This window comes from Echiichthys vipera (assembly GCF_963691815.1).
Source record: "Echiichthys vipera genome assembly, chromosome: 15".
In the NCBI taxonomy this organism is placed as follows: domain Eukaryota; kingdom Metazoa; phylum Chordata; class Actinopteri; order Perciformes; family Trachinidae; genus Echiichthys; species Echiichthys vipera.
This window is the reverse complement of record NC_139840.1, coordinates 6,017,786-6,039,612: the sequence shown is the minus strand read 5'-3', so window position 1 is coordinate 6,039,612 and position 21,827 is coordinate 6,017,786. Positions and strand designations below refer to the sequence as shown.

Below are 21,827 nucleotides of genomic sequence, written 5' to 3'. Positions count from 1 at the left end.
AGTACACCCTTAACAGGCGCCATCCCTGCGTGTGAGTGTGGCAGTGGCTGACCACAATAAACAAGCTCCTGATAAGGAATAAACAGGCCTCCTGTGTGGACTGTCAGTAGCTGCATAGGGTAGGTTTACACTGCTGTATTTTAATGTCAACCATAGTGGTGGTACTTGGAGGGTCTAATTATCTGAGCAGGTGTACGGTGTAAAAGTTTGAGAAGAACGTGAGCAAAGGTTCAAAAAGTGTTTGGATTTTTACACTGCTCAAATTATCCCAGTCAATTTGTTTTTAACCTCACAGTCACAAGTCAGTTTGCAAACGAACAGTCATGTTTTTTATTCTAGGATGAAACAAATATGAGCAAAGGTTCAATCTGGGAGATGACTTCCATCAAGGGGGATTCTTATTCTGGCGTCGCGGGGTTTCCCCCCCACAGGGAAGTGATACGTATATTGAGATGTAATCACTGTACCATCAATTCCTCTGTCTACTCCTCCACAGCAATTGTTTTTTTGTTTTCATATTTGTCGTTTAACAAATAAAACTTAAAGTTTCATTCCTCACTTTTCTTCAATATCTCCCGGTAATATATTATCATATCTTTAATTACATAACAATAAAATCGTGATTATAAAATCAAGTCTCGTATCTATTTTTCTTTTAAAATAAGAAAAGTTAAAAGACACAAAAATTAGAATTAAATACATTTGTTTTTAACTTTGGCCTCTCTCAAAGCTCAACAATATGACTTTTTTGTCATTTGTAGAAAATTCCAAAACACTGTATTACTGTATATATTGCTGTATAGTTGTAGATTAGTTTACCTGGAAACGCAGTGTTTTCCAGCAGTAAGTCATCATCATGTTGTTAAATAACATTCTAAGAAATAATACCACCTCAGATTAAATGATAAATGGCTACATATATATACATATTACTGATCACATTTGTCTCCATGTTCAAAATAATACACAACATTGTTCAACAGAGCATTTTGTCTGTTTTCCATGAAACGAGGTGGCTGATGATTGGCGCTTGAACTTCAATGTGTAAACTTAAAAAAGCAAAAACCTTTTACCTTGTGACTACATGTGGAGAAAAACATAAATATTTGTCAGTACCACTCCAAGCGGTCAGCGTCACAGTTGCAGTAGTGCTGAGGGTCCACGCAGTCGCCCTGCAGGCCACAGACGCACTGCTGGCTGCCTGGCTGAGCTCCGCCCCAGTAAGTCTGGACATGACCGGGACCGGGACCCCCGAGCCACCAGCTGAACGGAGAGCCCTCTGAAACACACACACACACGACAACTGATGCTCATTTATGAGAAAATGTTAGGTTCAGAGAATCAGTCCAGTCTTACTTTTCCATTCAACAGTGTGTTTTCACTCCTTATGCTCACACATTTTTTGAATGTGTGCTGAGAGAAAATAGCTTTGTGCGTCACTGTATGAAACCAAGGTAAATATGTTCTTCTTCCACACATGGATATGCTATAAATACAATGTATACAATTTATATATATATATATATATATATACATATATATATATAGGGGGGGGGGCAGGAGAAAACATCCCCCAAACCAGAACATGACATTGCCAAAGTTCAATTTATTTGGGTCTGATGGGAAACATTATGGACTGGGAGCGACTGAACCCCAAAGTGGCTAAAGAAGTCAGTTAAATTTGGAAGAGGAAGTGTCAGAGTCCAGATCTAAACCCCATAGAGAATCTATGGAAAATCATTGGCAACAAAGTAATGGATAAGAAACCCACTCCAGTTAGTGAACTGTGGAAGAGTCTGAAGAAGAACGGACCAAGATCAAACCAGAGCAGTGTGAATAACTAGTGATGTCCTGTGAGCGCAGATGTGCTGAAGTCATTCAATTTATTTCAGAATAAATCAAGTATCAACTCTTTGTTCTCTAATTTTAATCTCTGGGGTGTGTACAATAACTGTTTGTGAGCCTTGTGATTCATGCAAACAGTACATTTTATAGACAGCATACAATCTCATACTGAAACAGCACAAACTAAGCATTCAAATATGATAATAATAATGATAATAATGACAAATTTTATTTATACAGCACCTTTAATAACATCAAATGTATCTCACGGTGCACATAACACTGTGTGTATTTTACTTAAATAAATACTGCACTTCTCTGGAGATGTTAATGCACAGACTGCAGCTTTTTAAACTATTACCCTGTATTGTAAGCCACTCCAAGAATGCCACTTTAACTAAATGCCAAAACAGTAAAACACTCCTTCCATCAATCTATTTGTCCCTTCTCCTCCTCTTTCCTTAATCCATCTACTGTTTGTCCCAATCTGTTCCTGTCTTGCTGCAAGTAAACACTGTTTTTACATCAGCATGGTCAATTACTTACTTTTAAACGTGATGCAGTTAAAGAGACGCCATCCCATAGGACAAACTGAATTGAACTCAGTCTAAAAGAAGGAGACACTAAACAAAAAGGTACACAATCGATGCGTCTGGTTCACTGCTAAAAAGGAAGAAAATCCTTGGAACCTAATTTCCAGCTGAAGTTTCCAGCAATGAGTGCAACCTCATTTTGCTTTCTATAGTAGAGCGAGACGATTGTGTGGAGCCGCAGGGAGTTCGATTCTTTCAAAGGTGTTGCTTTTGTACAAAATGCCTCATAACTCATTCAACAGACAGAAAAAAAATGTAGAGCCCTCTTACGTCAACAGACTTCAAGTTAGAGAAGAGAAGCTTCTTTATGTTTCTGTGAGGAATATTTTATTATTATTATTAAACATATACGTAGACTAACACCTGGAGTGTTGAGGAGGCGGGACTTCCTGCAGTGGTAGGACAGTTCCTGTTCGCAGTACTCTGATTGGCTGATGGTGGCCAATAGCTGCTCCTCTTCAGTTGAGTAGTCAAAGTGAACTGAATGCTGGTTTACACCTGGAGACGGTTGGACTCTGGTGAGCTCTGTGTTGTTGTGCTGGATCACCATCCATGTGTTTTCCTCTTTAGACAGAAAGTGACAAGAAAACACAACGTTACTATGATGCAAATTAGAGTGTTTCCACACCTACAGTTTGTATGCTCTGGTCCGAATCAGTTGTTGAGTTTGTAAACTTGGACTATGAATAAAACGCTCCAGGGTAAAAACAAGCCAAATAGCTCAGGTGTGAAAGCACCCTCAATGTGATAAAACTGGTATTTATTAATTTACAACATTTTAATGTGCTCAACCTTCATCAGGTATAAGGAAAAGCATCACAACAGTTCCATACTGTATATACATATATTCTGGCTAAATATTCCAATCCTTCATTCATTCATCTTCAACCGCTTGTCCCTGTTGGGGTCGCGGGGGGCTGGAGCCGATCCCAGCTAATATCGGGCGTGAGGCAGGGTACACCCTGGACAGGACGCCAGTCTATCACAGGACACATAGAGACGAACAGAGACAGACAACCACTCACACCTACGGGTGATTTAGAGTCATCAATCAACCGAACACCTGCACGTCTTTGGACTGTGGGAGGAAACCGGAGAACCCGGAGGAAACCCACGCAGACACAGGGAGAACATGCGAACTCCACACAGACAGGCCCCAGTCGGGATGTAAACCTAGACCTTCTCGCTGTGAGGCGACAGTGCTAACCACTACACCACCGTGTTCCCCCATATTCCAATCAGAGGACCACAAATGACTTTAGTTAGTTGGTTTACTGAAACAGCTTGAGAAAACACATGCAAGTAATTTCGTAAATAAAGCATTTTTTCTTCTTTACAACATCAATGGTGTCTTTACGTGTTTAAATGTATGTGAATGGGGGCTGGAAATGTAAAAGCTATGCTTCATCCATCTCCTTTTCAGGCCAGGTGTTGTTCTATTCTAGCTGTGTTGTCGCTGTATTGGTATGTTGGTGTTTGTAGTTTGTTTTGTCTGATTGCTGTGGTCTGTGGTGTGAAATAAAAAAGAAATATGGGAAAAATATTCAGGATCAGACAATGACAGGTGTGAATTATTATACATTGAGAATTACACTAAGATCCATATATCACCGAACTATCAACATGTCCAAGAATTAGAAAATGTGAACAAACATGTAAATTGGTAAAGCACTGGTGCAGACGGCGAGAAACATGTATATGAAGAGGAGAGAATTAAAACCAACAATGTTCTTTATCATCACACAAATGATGTAAAGCACCAAGACACATCCAGACAGGGTAATGAATGTGGGAGACTGAAGTAGAGAAGGGGACAGGAAGAAAGATAAAGTGAATCAGAGCGTGATAATAGGAGCATCATCATTAACAATTATGTAAATGTTAATCATAAAACACATTGAGTGATGATGGGAGGGAGAGGAGTAGTATGTGTGTGTGTGTGTGTGTGTGTGCACGTGCGTGTCACCTGTCATGTTGCAGTAGACCAGCTGTGGTTTGATTGGTCCGCTGCCGTCCACGTCGATATTAAAATGTCCCGACGTGTTGCCGTTGTGTTTGTACGCCTCACAGGACTGTTCGAACACAGCTGGGAGGGAAATAATGACATCAGCTCAACATGAATCACATCAACATCAACATATCAGCTGGTAGACACACACACAGGAGCTGTGAGGGGATGAAGACTACACACTGTGGGGGACTATGGGGGATGCACTGCACTGAATCACCGTCTCATCACCAGAGTGAAGAAAATCATCTTGTGTTTTATCTCTACAGCAGTATCCCATAAAGTACAAAGACTCGATAAATAAAAGTTTCTACCTTTATCCTCCCTGCCTCTTCCTCTCTGTCTCCATAAGTCTTCCTCCCTCCTCTATCCCTATTTGGCAAACACACACACACACGCACGCACACACACGCACGCACACACGCGCACACACACACACTCGCACACACGCACAAACGCACACTCGCACACACATGCACACATACGCACACACCAGTGCACTCTCTGCAATCAAAGGATCAAAGCCCCTCATCTCTCTTTAAAAAGGGCTTTTACTCATCCCGAGTAGGCATCACTTGAAGCTTCAAAAGTGGTTGTTAGATTTGAAAAAATTTCCCCAGACAAAAACCAAGAAACTTCTCTTTTCGAGCTCACATTTGCAGCACCTACCCCAAAGGGGAATGTCCCCCCCCCCCCCCCCCAACTGTAAGTGTACCTGTATTTGGCAGATTGACGTTTAAAACTGAGCCTCTTTTCCATTCGGAGCTGTCAACTTGTGTATGTATATAAAAGCAGCAACACAGAAAACTATTAGCAGTCTTTCGGTCCTTAGTGTTTTGCTGTAAGCACTATGGCTTTTCTACTGTAAGTCCTATCTTTTGATTTTCCTTTCAATTTGCCTCCTTGCTAAAATGAATATGTAAAAGCAAGTGCATGTAAAAGGAAATTCATTATGTGTCACTCTCACATATTTTGGTTCTAATTTCAATCTGCCATAGCTCTCTAACTCTTGCTCTCTCCCTGTCAAAATCCAACATTGTCTCCTAGAAATTGCATTAATATAACATAAATCATTCATCACGGACCCTTTGGAGGCGATTCAATGCTGCCCGAATTATGTTTTACATCAACATAATCAGGAAACATTTGACAGACAATGCATTTAACTTATCCACTCTTGCATTACACTACCCACTTAATTCAATCATGATGCATGTTTTTATATTTAACCATTGTTGCCAAAACTAGACAGGTTCCTATGACATTAACATTACTTCCTTCCTGATGCCGATTCCCATTCCTGAACTGGCCATATTGGCCAATGGGTGTGAAATGATGGCTTTCATTGTTGCATGGCCTGACCCAGGTCAAACCCTTTGTAACCCATGAACAAATGCATACAGAGAATCAATGCCATGGATCGTTCTTTAATTATTTAGTTAGAGATTCACTCATAACAATGGGAGCATTTCCAAATCTGTAAGAGTCTGAACAAATCCAGCTGAAACCTCACAACACGAGGATATGAAACCTGGCTTTCAGTGTGAAAGCCCTGTGCTTTGTACATCCATCCACTCCTCGCACCTCCCTATGACTTGCATGCGCTACAAAAATGTATCATCAAACATAAACCAGGCAGCTATAATCATGTTTTCCTCAAAACTGACTCCATAAACAAAATAGTAGTATATAAACGTTTGTGTTTTGATGAAATGTTGATGCCCTGCCTTCAAAATCACATTTTTAAGGAGCTTTAGATTGGGATTGCCTCCACATGGCTCTCTCAGACCGTTCCCCATTCTCTGCTCAGGACACCATTAGTCTACTATAACTGTACATAGCCAATATTTGTTTGCTACCATATTGTTTTTTCTAAATGTTAAATGTCTACTTTACCCATTTTAATCCAGGTGTGTGTAGAGTGGAGTGCTCTGAACCTGATGGCTACTTCAAGACAACAGGTCACAATTTAAAGAGAGTGGGGGGAACTGGGGGAACCTTGATGACCGACAGCAGTCTAATGGTTTAATGTGGCCCTACTATTCATTAGTCACTGTATGTGCTGATGTTTGACTCACAGCTGTGGCAGGTCGCTCCGCTGTAGCCACTTTCAGAGCAGTTACAGTGGAAGATGGTCCAGGACTGGCTGCAGCGGCCACCATGTTCACAACGACTGGGAGAACACCTGAGAGACAGAGAGAGAGAGACAGTTAAGAAGTTGGTAAAGTTTATCGCAAAGTTTCTCTTCTGTTTTTCAGTCCCCAACTAATTATTAAGACTACTAGACTAATGGAAGCTCTGTACTGTACAGTACAATATATCCCATGGACCCAAAATGCTATTTGACGGATTACAGTGAGATAGCATGAAGTAGATTTTTGTCATTCTTTAATATGAATAATTATCTAATTAATGTATAAACAGGGCTGCATTTAGTTACAGTCACTCAAGCAGATCCTCCTTATCTGGCAAAGATATGTGGTTAGTTCAATATCTGTGTGCATGTTGGTGTTTATATCTAGTTGACTGTATGTGTCTTTCTGTGTGTGTGTGAATGTGTGTGTGTGTGTGTGTGTGTGTGTGTGTGTGCACATGCTTTACCCTAGAGGGGGGTTTATACTTGTTGTAATTGTCACATGGAGAGCTGTTGTTCTGCGCTCCATCCATACATCATTATCATCTTATCTTCAGTAACTTCCATTGAAAATATATACAGGGTTATCATGAGGCCCATGAGGTTCGATTTAAATTCAACTCTGGATGCTTGACTTGTGTCAAAGTTACAGTTGCATTTGATCGTATTTAACACCATTATATTTATAGCCCCTTAGCGGTCTGGGTTGCACTTTCTTTCCATATATAATTACATATATAACTATGTTGCTATATGTGGAAGTGGTGATGGTTTGACAATCCAAACACCACCTCCCACCTTTTATTTTGTATTTCTTAATCCCTCTCTATGTGGATATAACTCAGCTCATTCTGAGGGATGGCCCTAGATGTCAATCAAAGACACAATGTATCTAAACATGTGAAGGAAAGGTCCACGCAGAACAGCTGAATGCCAGGAATACAACTGTCATACCACTGATCCCCACTGAAGAATACTTGTGAATTTCACAACGGATATATCAGTATTATGGTACAGGTTTGTGTGCAGGCTTATGTTTGTTTGTGTTTATCTGTGTGCTCTCTGGAGTGTGAACTCTGTTCCTGAAATACTTCAAAAACCAACAGAACACTGCTGCTATTGCTCTCTGTCAAATCCTCTTTCCCCATTTTTTCACCTGGAAGGCACAGTTAATTAAATTCTACTTATATGTTACAGGACAAAGAATTTACCCTATTTTAAAAAACATGCATTTGTTAGGTTCATTGATGACTCTAAAATTGCCCGTAGGTGTGAATGGTCGTCTGTCTCTGTTTGTCTCTATGTGCCCTGTGATAGACTGGCGTCCTGTCCAGGGTGTACCCCGCCTCACGCCCTATGTCAGCTGGGATCGGCTCCAGCCCCCCGCGACCCCGACAGGGACAAGCGGTTGAAGATGAAGGAATGAATGAATGAAAATTAGATAAGCAAATAAATGCCAAAAAAAACCCTTTAAAATGGTTGTATTGTGGCATTCTGATTTCAATCTCCATGAGCGAATCATATATTTCTTCATTTGTTTTAACATCCACTCATGTCAAAGACTTTCATTGGACTGCTAATTCCTTATCACTTTGTTTGAATTGCGCTGACAACAATAGAAAAATCATGTATGATACTGTAAACATGGATGTTTCTCAAGCATGTATATTTTGATTTGGTGAAGAAAACATGTAGTACAAAAGCTGTACCATAATGAATGTCTTACTGTAGGGTTTACATGTCAACGACAGATCATAAACACAGAAAACCTGAACACTCTTAAAGAATACCTCTATTTTACAGTTTATCAACGTAAAAAAAAAAAAAACATCATTGAAAAAGTGCAAAAGGTGATAGTGACAACTGAATTCTGTATCACTGTTCAACTGCTGTTGTGATTAAGCTCAGTTAATTGTGGAAAATATTAGGGTATGATTAAATCAGGTGTAATAGCAAAGCAATAAAAATGTGCCTTAACAAATGTAATGTTAAGATTTTTTTTGGTATACTGACCTGTCGATGATGCCACACATGTCAATCTGCAGGCTGTTATGGATTCCCAGCTGCTTTAGCTGCACCATGATCAGGTCCACGATTTGGCTGTCCAGAGTTAAGAGACGCATGCAGCCCTGGAACACATTAAAGGGGTTTCTACACTCCTGCCTGGCCTCTTCAGCAGGACAACCTGAGAAGGACAGAAGGAATATCAGTAAGAGAAGAGTCTAAATGAAAGTCATTACCCCATCTAAAAACATAAACCATCATTCATTCATTCATCTTCAACCGCTTATCCCGGGGTCGGGGTCGCGGGGGGTGCTAGAGCCGATCCCAGCTGACATCGGGCGTGAGGCGGGGTACACCCTGGACAGGACGCCAGTCTATCCCAGGGCACATAGAGACGAACAGAGACAGACGACCATTCAAACCTACGGTCAATTTAGAGTCATCAATGAACCAAACACGTGCATGTCTTTGGATTGTGGGAGGAAACCGGAGGAAACCCACGCAGACACGGGGAGAACATGCAAACTCCACACAGAAAGGCCCAGGCTGGGGTGAGAACCTGGAACCTTCTCACTGTCAGGCGACAGTGTGTTGACACATTTCAACGTTATCATTAATGTCTAAGAAATATATTGTTAAAGTGACATGAACAATGCAATTCAAATTGGTGAAAGCTCCTTTCACACAGAGATTCTGCAACAGTGCCCCAATGAATGAACACCCAGCCGCCCCAGGAGAGTTTCCACACAGAAATCGAGTTTCAGGAAGCAAATGGTGTCGCCATCTAGTGTGTGTGAGCAGATACACATCGTTAATCAATCAGTCGCTATGAACAGGCTGTGTGAAAGGGGCTTTATATAGATATGCCTTCATCAGGACGTGACCTGTAATTGTTCAATTTAGTTGCCAAAATGTAATACTGCCTTATAAGTAGAGATTTATAGTTGTTTGGTGATTCCTCTATGTCAACACAATTTAATTTAAACCTTACATCAATCCTCTTACACAAAGCTTTTTGTTACTTGACAGGGCTTTGCTGAGAAAGATACATTTGACTTGCTTCACTCTTACCACCAAAGAAGAGGTGACTTTCTATGGTGACAGGAAATAAGTGGCTGGCCTGAGCGCTGTCTCCTTCCTCTTTGTCCACACTGATGTTCAGACGACCGCGTTTGGAGTTCAGCTCCACCGAATGCCACTGACCGTCATTCAGAGCAGAACCTGTGGATACAATACCCATTACCACACACTGCTGAAAATGTCCCCACAGTTGTTAAGAACTGCAGCAGATGTTGGCAAAATGTTTTTCCCAAGGCTGATTTCAAGTGAACACTGATTTAGAAACAGCGTTAAAACCATGTCTTTCACACACTGAAACAATATTCAGAATTCATAAAAACTATAGTCAAAACTAACGATTGGTGGCAGAGCAACACTTGATACAAATGGATTGCAAACACCATTAGAGGCAGATGAGTGCAGACCACACAGGCATCTACTCTATCTGCATCCTCTGTGATTGATCTACCTATATCAGTATCAGGAAGACAGAGCCTGCCTGTATGTTTTTCGGAGTTGGTGGGATAAATCAATATCTCATTACCTCCTCTATTTTTCTTACTGACAATACTTTGTTCAAGAACACACCCCGGTCGTCTTAAAGTACCATCGGCTGCCAAGCAATCTGCAGAGTGATGTGGTTGTGCGACCAAAGCTTTGGCAATAAGGATAACACAGTAGATCATATGATAAACATTGAACCAACAAGAACATAAAGGCAGTTTTCTCACTAACAATTCCACTAAGTTCAGAAGTCCAAACTCCAGCCCCAGTGTATTAAAGAAATAGATCAAGTTTTGAACTTGAACAGATCGAGTTTTGACGGCCGTATCTGTTTTCATCACCTTTCCAAAACCAAAACGACAAGAGCAAAAGGCATGGCTTAACAGTGTGTTGATCTCCTCTAACGTACACTGCATTAGTATGCCGGACTAACAAGCTTACTACCTATAGTCATAACCAGGCTCTACTTTCAAAGAAAAGGAGAATTATAATTAACCAACTAACTGTTACAGTACATTAGTTTGTGGGGTTACAGTTTGTTTTAAAATAGGCCTCGTTCACAACTGGCACATCTACTGTTAATTATTAGAGGGGTTACTAAAGATTTGTAAAAAAAACTTGATGATCGTACTTTATTCACCTGAAGTTTAGGATTAGATTGTCATTTAAGCACTAAAGCTAACTTGTGGCACAGCCATATGGGCAGTGTTGTGCCTGAACGTGTTCACTGAACTATCATTCATATTTTGGGCGAACATGAACTGAACGTAGTGTATTACTGCCTGATGAACATTACTGTGAACGTGTTCATTCTAGTGTCTGTGAACGTCTGACTTTCACAGTTTAACTTTGTTCAGTAGGGCGCCAGATTTCTATAGAGCCTTCCAGGTGAAACCCAGGCTTAAACACACCTTAAACAGGCCTTAATATGTAGCGGAAAAAACACCCAATCTGGCAACACCAGCAACCAGTGTCGCACCACCGCATGCGTCATCAAAACTAAACACAGTATTGAGGCGGAGGTTAGGAAAAACTTTACACTTCTGTGCAAACTTTGCCCGCCAGCTTTCAAAAAGAAAAAACGCACTTCAGTCACATCCACAGCAAACCTGAAGGACACATTGAACTGAAGCACCCGGCATTTCAAGGTATGTGCAAGTAAATAAAAAATCAGGCAGTCAAGACAAATCCTCGACCCAAATCCCATGAACTGCGTACAGTAGCTTCATTGTCATCTCCCAGCTGCAGCTGGACGACCTGGTGGTGCAGTGTACTGTCAGAGAACTGCAGCCTTTGAGTAAAGTGGAAAGCCCAGCTTTTATAAACTTAATTAAGGGATTGCAGCCATTAAAAACCTGCCGTCAGTTAAAAGTTAAAACTGTTAAAACAATTGCTGTCTGTGGTTCTATATGGGCTGTGGCAATAATTAAAAAAAAAAAATGAACAATGAGCTAGTTTATTTTTAGAACTGTGAACTGAACATCGAACTAGTTCACGTAGAAAGTGAACTTTCCTAACACAGCATATGGATCGACTCAATATCCATGTCAGAAAAACAACTCATTCTTAGTGGTGGATCTGGTGTATGGGTACCTGCGCGGAGCTCCAGCAGCGCCCTGCCAGCTTTATGGATCTGTAGCCGGAGTCTGGCCTCACTCAGGTACAGCCAGACCACGCCCCCTCCCTGAGGCAGGTCAAAGGTGAGCAGAAGCCCCGCCTTGTTCCACGTCCTGAACTGGAACCCAATGGACACACCCCCCGATGCGGACACTGTAGACCCCGGCAACTGGAGGAAGCTCTGGGGCCCGGGGAACGTTAAGGCGACGGAAACCGACTCAGCACAAGAAAAGGTCACATTGCCCTGAGAGAGAATCATCGACAGTGGAGAGAGAGAGAGGAGGTGGGACCGAAAAATGATTACTAGAGAGATAAAACAACATAAAACATGAATATTAATCAGCTGTGGAGGGTGTGCCGATGTGACCTCTGTCGCAATGATCTCATCAGCAAGTCTCCTTAAGAGGACAGAAGTATCACCATTATGATAACAGCAAGGCTTGGAAAGCAAAAAGAAAACACCAAAGTCACCGAGCGTGGACGTAAAAGAGATAAAGAATGAAGATGAAAGAATGAGAGTATACAGTTAACCCAGCACTACAATATCTTGACATCTCTGTTACAGTCCATTGTTGTGAGTTGTGCTAATGACACTAGGTCTATACTTCAGGCTGCTGCAGTGGCCTAATATATTATAGTCCCAGCTCTCTGCTTGGAACCTCAGCGTGCTATCTTATAATATATAATGCTCCAGGAACAAAGATGACATCTAAAAGCCCTTTGTGGTGTTAAAGTGCTTTCCAATATTTCATGATGTGAGTGGGCTGTGTCACTGCACAGCACAAAGTAAAAAAAGTTAACTTAAAAATCCCCCAAAAGGCTGAGGACTGCAGCAATGACACACCAATCCTCCTTCACCCACACTCTGACGTCCTTCGTGTTAATGTCCCCTCACAGAGCAGTTTGAAGCACCATTGAGTCACTGCATTAAATCCAATCTTTGTTGCTAGTACCTTAAGAGCCACAGCAACATGAAGTTGCCTCTATTAGATCTTTAGCCATGCATGGGAACCTCTTCACCAAGAATTCACGTGTTTCTTGGCCTTAACTGTAATGAGAGAGCATTTATTACTCCCTGCAGAAACACTTGACAACCTCTCCCTGATGAGCTCGCTCCACTCATTGTGAATGTAGAAACATCTCAAGGTCCTAATGGCCAAGACAAGGAGGCAGTAGTGGGAGTCTAACCACTGTCTGCAGTCCTATGTCCTGGCTTCATTAACCAGCATCAGCAGACTCAGTTAGCATCATCTGCAGCATCCAGACCAACCAGCAACTCCAGTGCGGCGCACACACACACACACACGTGTATGAATGATTAATAAAAAAATTAAAAAACAACTGAAACAAAAATAAAACAGAATCCACGACACTAAAGACGCACATGCTGGTCCTTGGTTATATATGCACTATGTTAAATAATAATAACCAAGCGGAGTATTTCATCCACATTTAGCCCTTGTCCAGTGATCAGTGATCAGCACCAGCCTTAGAGGTAACTGACCTAAGTGCAAGTGGCTGTGTAAATGATGTTTACTCATGTAAATTAACTTACCATTACAGTAATTTTATGGTCATTGTGTTTAGCTAATTCTATTAGGTTGAGGCCATTGTACAGCAAGTTTTCAAGGCAGCCATGGAAGTTCCTCTTGGAGACGACCGGTTTCAGAGAACCAGGGCTCTGGACTGCCCCTACAATCAGCTGTGAAGGGACAAAACGATAAAACAGAGGTTTGCATGCACATTAAATAACAGAAATACAATCTACACTTCCTCTGCCTCCATCAGATGTTATATTCAACGTTCAGTGGTTACAGTTTTCTGATTGCCTAAAACATGTGGGTATATTGGAATAACACAATTACTGAAGTGTGTACTACATGTAATGTAATGTTCCTTCCCACCTGCTCCATGTTCCAGTGGCTGAACTCTGCGGGGATTTGAACCCTCTCTGTGTGTTTGTCCACAGTGAGGTTGAGATGAGAGCTGCGCCACTCCACTGCTAAATGGTGCCAATGCTGGTCATCTAACAGGCTGCCGAGGAGAGCGAGACGCCGGGGTTCAGAGGATGAAGTCCTACCTGAAAGAGATGAGGTGTAAAAAGTAGTGAGCTGACAAGAGGGAGTGTAATAATTGGATTTGCTGATTTCCGTATGAAGATTGTTTTCCATTGTCTGCACGGTGCAAAGGGAAGTGAACACCAGGCTTATAAAAGTTTCTCTGTTGTGATAAATATTTAGATTTTCTCAGTATCCCACAGGGACGAGCACATTGAGGTCAGCCTGTCTCATCGCAAAAGGGACAACAAGATATCTGCACAGTGTAATTTGAAAACCAAAGCCAAATATGTGATAATGCTGAATATATACAGTATAAAAAAACCTGCAGCAGAAACATGGTGACACGTCATTAATGATAGATGAGCACTAGCAGATCCAAATTAGTGGATCTATTTCTACGTTCCCTAAAGTACTCGGAGAGAACTGTTGTGTTTCTGCTAAAAGACGGAACTGTACAAAGAGCTGAATATAGTAAGACATTAAAAATGTATTAGATATTCTTTAGGGCGACACAATTCCAACTTCAAAGAGAAAAAGAGGCAGTTTGATGATGATGGACAAATGTATTTTTGATATGGCAGCCCATTTTTTGAGAGGGTTTGTCTGCAGCTTGGATGAGAGAAACAACTTCATCCATGGAGGGAAAGTTATGACGGAGACGCCCTGAAGCAGGGGACGACTGTCCTGTCAACACATTTACTGTGATGTGACTCAACAGCAACTGGACCTGGTTATTAGTCTTGGAAGACGTTTCACCTCTCATCCCAAACGACAAATAGCCAAGTCCAGTTGCTTTTGACTTAAATTTCTCTGGGGATAACAGTGACCTTGACAAATGAGAATATTCACAGGCCTGTTTACGGTGACAAGTTATTTGATTACATTCTGAACGAGCAGAAAGACGGTCGGATCAATATGAAAGGAAAGATGGCAAGACTTAAAGGAGACATATGCTCAGGTTCAGTTGGACAAAAGCCCAGTCTGCTTTGATTGGTCAGCATATTCAGGCCCACATCTCGGCATCTCTGCACCGTCATTGCAGCCGGGGAATGGCTGTAATGGCACTGTTGCGGCACTTACCTAGAATAGTATAGTTGTGACATCACAGCCATACAGAAGTCCTGACGGCTCGTTTAAAGGCACAGTTTCTGAATACGGGTTGTGTGCATCGCTTTGTGGATTGAGAATTTGACAGTATTTACATAGCACCTCAAGCAGCTTCATAATAAAAACAAACCAGATAAGAATTCCACTTTTTACCATATGGGACCTTTAAAGACAAATGAGATGTTGTTGGATGTATAGAGGAGAGCAGAGGACCTTATGATTGAGGGTTTCACTGCACATATTTGATTACTGGCTGAATGACTTGAAAGGGAAGGCAGGAATCAATTGAAGAGGTCAGAGGTCAACAAATGGAAAATGAATTAATATATATATATATATGAAGCCCTTTGCCACTATCTGTCTTTAAGTTCCTCTGTGGTTTATCTTTTTAGCAGTATTGGAGTCATCAGGAAGAAAGAAGCATTAATCATGTGTTTTGTTAAGCGGCATCAGTGATTACACATGTAGGTTTATGACAGGGCAGTCAGTAGTTTTATTCTTCAGACCTATTGGGAAAACTCTTGTGTGGAATACAAAGAAATATTCTGTCTTTTGTTTAACAGCTACAGTCTGTGAGTCCTTGAGCAATATTGCTGTATGAATTGTGATGTGGGTCAGCAGAAATCAATAGGTCACTTCCCGATGGGAGCGTGAGCGTGCACAGAAAACAATAACACGCAACGGGACGGTAGCACAGAAGTGAGGTCATGGGGGTCTCCAAAATCAAAACCTTTCCACATCTTTGGTGTATGCATGTGCACAGTACATTTTCATAGGCATAATAGTTTTGCTCAGACCGCGGTTGTGAATCTGGATGTGTGAGACTGAACACGGACGTCTGCTGCTGAAAAAGAGCGAGCACTCTCAGCAAAATCTTCAAAAAAATAATGGATGAAAAGAAAGTGCGAAGGGCTGCATCATTTTTTATTATTTTGGAAGAGTGACAGACTGTGTGTTTGCCTCATTCCTGCAGACTCTGCTGAACACTTTCTGCTTTTTCCTTCCAAAGTAACTGTGTATCATATCTTGTTTGCAATTTCATTACAGCTATGACTAAATCTGATTAAGCAGAAAGACAAAGACCACTCTTATCAGGAGCTTCGAGCACTGTAATCAGCTCCAGACATCATTTTTAAATTGTAAACATTCTTCAGGTAAGCAAATATTTCAGCCCGCTGATAGTTCATTAAGATGATGTCGGTTCTCTTCTTTCCGAGGTCTCAAGGTTCAAGTTTATTTATTAGTCCTGTGCACAACAATTAGAGAAGTAGTCAGTTGAAATCTTAGGTCTCAAGAACCCTCTTCTCTGAATCAACCACTGGCAGTGGCAGAGGACAGGAGCAAAACTGATAAAAACGTTATTAAGGTGTCAGTTTTGATATGTTTCTTCATTAACCGTTAAGACTTCGAACATGTGCTCTTTGTCCTCAAAAACAACGCCGTGCAGCTCACGTCATGCACCGGAGCAGGACCCATCAACCCTCAGCATGTTTGTTTCCCTAAAATCACTTCAGTAGCAGCAGGGCTGGGCTGAGTTATGAGCTAACAAAGAAACAATATACCCCACTGACATTGTGATGAATATAAAGTAGAGGGGAATGGTTTTGTGTAGCAGATATAAATCTTATTAAACCACGTTTGTTACAGGTGTCTGGACAACAACGAGCGGACCGAGTGTGAAAAAACGTCTGCTGGTGGAAGCTTTTGTGAAGCGGTTGCTGAATTGAAATCCCTATAATATTGCCGAAGGATGATCATCAACATGATTTAAGTTCGATTCAATTTATGGAACATGATAACACCAACAGAAAAGAGACAAAAAATAACATCTGCAGCTTTATTTTGAGACTTAGATGGTCTTTAAACAAAACTTCTCACTCTAAAAGAGATGGTGGACAAATAACCAAATTACATAGACGCAAATTAAACCTTCATATGGACAAAAGAGTATAAAATGTGATGGAAAATATAGCAGGTTTCTTCAGGACGGGCCAAGAGTGCTGCAAAAGTATCAATCTGTTAATTTAATAATGTCTGACCACGTAAAAAAATCATGCACATTAACCGCTGTTTAGTTTACATTTTCAAACAAGTCAAAATAGAAGCAAAAAAGTCTATAAATAGATATAAATATCAAAACACTGCATTGAAAATCATGTGATATGTAGTTATGCAGCAGCTAATGACGTCACTCTAATGACCCCGTTTTGTTTCTTTGTCCTTAAATTTAAGCTAATTCTCCTTTAGAAGGAAAGAAAGAAAGAAATACACTCAAGTTGTCGGCATACTTAATTGTCTGGTTGATTCTAAGTGAAATATTTATCTGTAAATCTGCAGCTCACCTGTTGGCTCTTATTCTGAGTGCAGTATCATGCCTTGTAGGCTGCATACTGAACTCACTGTGACCTACTGCAATTCAACTTAAGCTTACATAACAGTTTACATTACTTTAAAGAAAGAAAAAAGTTAATCTACCATCAGTTCTCTAACTAGTAGTGTTTTCTTTCATCTATAATCCAGGTCAGAGTTGCTGTTTCTGTGAAAGGCTGTTACTCAGTGTTGCCTCATAAAGCCAACTGCGTCTGCTGCTGGGGTTCAGACCTGGAGATGTTAGTGTTAACAGAACAGAGCTGACCATGCATGAGCTCAGGGTCAATGCACACAGCAGATGACCTAAATTACACAATCAGAAACCGATAAGGCCTATGTAGAAAACGAGAAGGAGAAGGGATAGAAAAGTAATAAAAGGGAAGAGTTGCATGGACGGAAATAATGAGAGACAGCACTACGAAGTGCATCCAGCTAAGAAAAAAGGGAGAGAGTTGAGATCCGCAACAGCAAACAGAAAACGTGATGAGATCGATGAAGTGCGTAGAGCGGAAAAAGGCAAATGGCTTCTTGTGATACTGAAGAAAGTAATGTGAGACAAACAACAGTAATTACTACAGAAAAGAGTTGCAAGAGGGAGAGAAACAGAGGAAGACGAGAAGAAGACAAAAGCCTGTTTGTTGTTTCCAGTGATCGTCTGTCACAGCAGAAGGGTCCGTGTTTGCTGTGGTCGTTCCATTTTCAATTCACAAATGGATATTAAAAAAATGAGTGGCTATTTGATTTTTGTCTTGAAATATAAAAATTAAAATTGAATAACAAGGCGTTTTATTTGATTTTTGTTTTCTAGTTATAATAAGACAAATAATGTAATAAATAATGAATTTCTCTTACATGTATTTGGCATATAACTCAGAGATAGTTAAACACCTGACACAAGGATTAGAAAATGTATTGTTCCTTATTTCACCGTGTCTTCAATGTGACAAAGTTTTAATAGAGTGCCTTTCTTACAGATGACATTTGTTACAGATGACATCTTTAATGTGTTCCCCTCTGTCTTTATAAGACTCATCTCCATGAAAGTTAAAGAGAACTTGGTGACAGAAAAGGATAGAGGAAAGAAAGATAAAGACGTTGGGATGAGAGATTTGGCAGATGGCAGTGAGGTAGATAGAGGGGAAATAAAGAGAAAGATGAGGGGATGGTGGAAGGAGTGTTTTGGGAGATGTAAAATACAGAAAGAGAGAGGGAGGAATGGGGATGGATGATGGACAGATGGATGAATGGATGGATGGATGATGAATGGATTGATGGATGGATGGATGGTTGGATGGATGATGGACGGATGGATGAATGGGTGGATAGATGGATGGATGGAGTATTTCAACAGCCAGATGGGTTCCTCATGAGAGGTGAGCCATATGGTGATGATTCAGCATGGCATCCCGACAACCTCTGGTTTAACTCTGTTCACACACACACACACACACACACACACACACACACACACACACACACACACACACACACACACACACACACACACACACACACACACACACACACACACACACACACACACACACACACCTCTGTGCAGACTGTAAGCTGTGGATCTTGCAGAGTAACAAAAACATGCTACAGTGTACGGGTACCATCCATCATGGCTGCAACTAGACAGAGATGCAGCGGCAGAGTGTGAGCCAAGAGTTAAACCAATCAGGCGGCAACGTGCGTGTCGTCGATCTCAACCAACCACAACCAATCTGAAGCTCAGAGGGGTTGCTCTATTATCATCCACCTTATACAGATATTCTGTACCAAAAGGCCAACACTGTGATTAAAACATTACATATCAAGACACCAAATGTCTTCTTCTGATCACATTGATTCAGCAATTTTATGTTTTACTGGAGATGTCAACAATATGAGCTTTGTAAGCCTACCTCCTATCAGAGATAGATTTGGTCTTGCTGTTGTTGTGCAGATAAACCTGGTATTTATACAGACTGTTGTGTTATACTCCAATGTAGTAGATACTATCTATGAATATATGCCAGTTTCTGTCAGTAGATATGAGTATATTGTGTGTTGCACCTTGTCTGAGCAGCAGCAAGAGCTTTCCTCTCTCTAACTCCAGACTGAGGCCGAGTCCTCCCTCTCCCTCTGCATGCAGCAGTGTCCCAGAATTCCTTAGGGTTTTAAACTTCAGAGAGACGACCTCTCTGGATGTCCGCCTCGGAACGGGACTAGACCTGTACACCAGACTGCTGCTGCTGCCGCCGTCCAGACTCACCACATCAGAGGCTGAAAGACAAAAACAGATAGAACAGTCAGGAGTTTATGGTCATATTATTATTATGTTACATTGTGCTGTGAAAGAGTTGTGCAGCATTCAAACCTATTGTGGCTAAACTGTGAGGATGCAAAGATTTGGCTGAGAGGGTTTTGACACAACTAACTAAAACCAACTAAAAATGTGTTGGTGTTTTTCCATTTAAGTAAAATAACTCCATGCAGAATGAGGATAGAACAATAGAAAAACCCTTCTCAAACAAACAAACAAACAAAAGAACTGTGTAGTGGAAGGGGATGGAGTAAATCAGAGTTTAATAGGTGTGAGATTCGCTCATCCGGCATTTTTTCAGGAAGAAAATAAGACTAAAGGCTATTAAAGATAGTGGGCAATTTTTGGCAGACTAATTTGTATGTTGTTTAAGAATATTTCACTGTCAGTGTCATAGAACATCAATGCCAATATGACAGCGTGGTCAGTAGCCCTCAGCATCTGATACGACTCCCAAGGCACCCTTTAGCATCTGTCGCAGTTGAATCAGGCTTTTAAACTCCGGCGCGGTGAGTTGAGGAAGTATAAAGAGAACCAAAGTCCATGTTGGGAGGATAATAATACAAAGATCAGGGTGGAGTGATGGATGGATGGGTAAAACAGATAGATCTTCACCCGGGGGACTGCTGTTCAAGTCCAGCATGAAACCAAAAGTTGACTTCATCTTGACTAACCTTACATACAAAAGCTACGTATGTTAACTCACGTACGTACAGACGTATTCACTTAAAGACAAACCTAGCCCAATAGTTTTGTTTCGTAACCTAACATGAAACATTAAAAACGTAATGCTAAGGAGTTCATGACAACCATGACGAGTTGAGAGTGAGAATGTCTTGAGTGATCCACAAACACAACGTGGTCTCATGGGAGGGCGTATAAATAGCACGCCACTTTTCATGACTTGCATGACTTTTCGCGTGCATGTCTACGCATATTAAGCTTTTCGCGTGTCATTTAACGCCCGTTGTTCCCCAGGGTTAGGGTTAGGGTTAGGGTTAGAGTTAGGGTTAGGGTAAGGGTTAGGGTCAGGGTTAGGGCATTTCACGCCCGTTATTTCAGCCATCCTTCACATGAAATATTGATTTAAAAACAACCCTCTGACAGAAAGCTCCACCACTTCGTATTTCTCCGGAAAGTAGCGGAGAAATACGAACACGTGGGTTTTCCCTCAATGACATTTGTGCGTGAAATGACAACGCCATCTCTGCACTATACAAGTCAATTGAGACTACATGGCGTGAAATGACACGCAAAAAACAGGACATGCGTTGTAATTATACGCGAGATGGCTTAAGAGAAATAGCGTGTCATTCACACGCCTTTTAGTGAGACCAGGCTGACAAACAAATAAGAAATGTACAATATTATTCTTCTGATATTCAGCATTTATTTTATTTTCTTGAAGGTCAGTTTTCCCCTGTTTTTACATGTGATGAGAAAGATTCACCGAATCATCACAACAGGCAACAGCTACAATGTAACAACAAAGGCGAAACACTTGCCTGCCGTGTCTCCTAGAAATTTGTGTATGTTAAACTGAGTTGCAACAGCAAAATTGTTTTTGAAGGAATGTATGCATGCATGTTATGCCAGCCCAATTACATTTTACATTAACATAATAAGGAATTGTTAAATACCATAAGTTGCAAAAAGTTGCCAAAACATCTGGTCTTTCGTCTGGAAAGTTTGGGACCTAATTCACTTCTGATTCTATATTCAGCGTAAGAGCAGGTCTTTTTCTGCCTGCCGTGTGAAGAGTGTTAATCAAAGCGCGGCCGTGGGATTCAGCCTCCAACCTTTGATTCTCAGCAGACAGGCAGAGAGATACACTCTCTGTCACACCTCCTGTGTGTTAAAAGACTCCTGCTAAGGATAAGAATAAGGGATGTTAGGACGCGTGTACCTTTTTTTTTTTACAAATACTCGTTCAGTAATGTGTTTCCTGGCAAGCTGGGGGATCTGCGTTTGCAAACATGAGAGCTGTTGATTGCAGGTTAAATGTGGGCTGAGTGCAGAGCCACACTTAGTGGAGCAGCTTTTAATTGGGGAAAAGAGTGAACGAACAGCTCTTTGAGTCTAACAGCTCTGGTCTAAAGTAACAACCGCTGGGATGTGTTTGGGTGGATGTAATTATGAAAATGTGATACTTTTCCCATCGGAGTTGCAGTAATATTGAAGATTTGTTGTGAAACATGAAAGACAGAAGTTTAATGAG

The 21,827-nt window shown here is 41.1% G+C and overlaps 1 protein-coding gene across 1 annotated transcript in view; it reads right to left on the bottom strand.

The window, feature by feature from the left end:
• Nucleotides 1-21,827, bottom strand: part of LOC310957264 (contactin-associated protein-like 4) — a gene marked incomplete at both ends in the record, with an annotated part of 94,722 nt that overhangs the window by 32,594 nt on the left and 40,301 nt on the right. Inside the window, 10 exons of the mRNA XM_083927755.1 lie at nucleotides 1,117-1,279; nucleotides 2,802-3,002; nucleotides 4,405-4,524; nucleotides 6,525-6,631; nucleotides 8,594-8,765; nucleotides 9,656-9,805; nucleotides 11,741-12,008; nucleotides 13,320-13,466; nucleotides 13,669-13,844; nucleotides 19,360-19,569. Of these exons, the coding sequence (XP_083783881.1) occupies nucleotides 1,117-1,279; nucleotides 2,802-3,002; nucleotides 4,405-4,524; nucleotides 6,525-6,631; nucleotides 8,594-8,765; nucleotides 9,656-9,805; nucleotides 11,741-12,008; nucleotides 13,320-13,466; nucleotides 13,669-13,844; nucleotides 19,360-19,569 (1,714 nt within the window). The remainder of the gene's footprint in view (nucleotides 1-1,116; nucleotides 1,280-2,801; nucleotides 3,003-4,404; nucleotides 4,525-6,524; nucleotides 6,632-8,593; nucleotides 8,766-9,655; nucleotides 9,806-11,740; nucleotides 12,009-13,319; nucleotides 13,467-13,668; nucleotides 13,845-19,359; nucleotides 19,570-21,827) is intronic.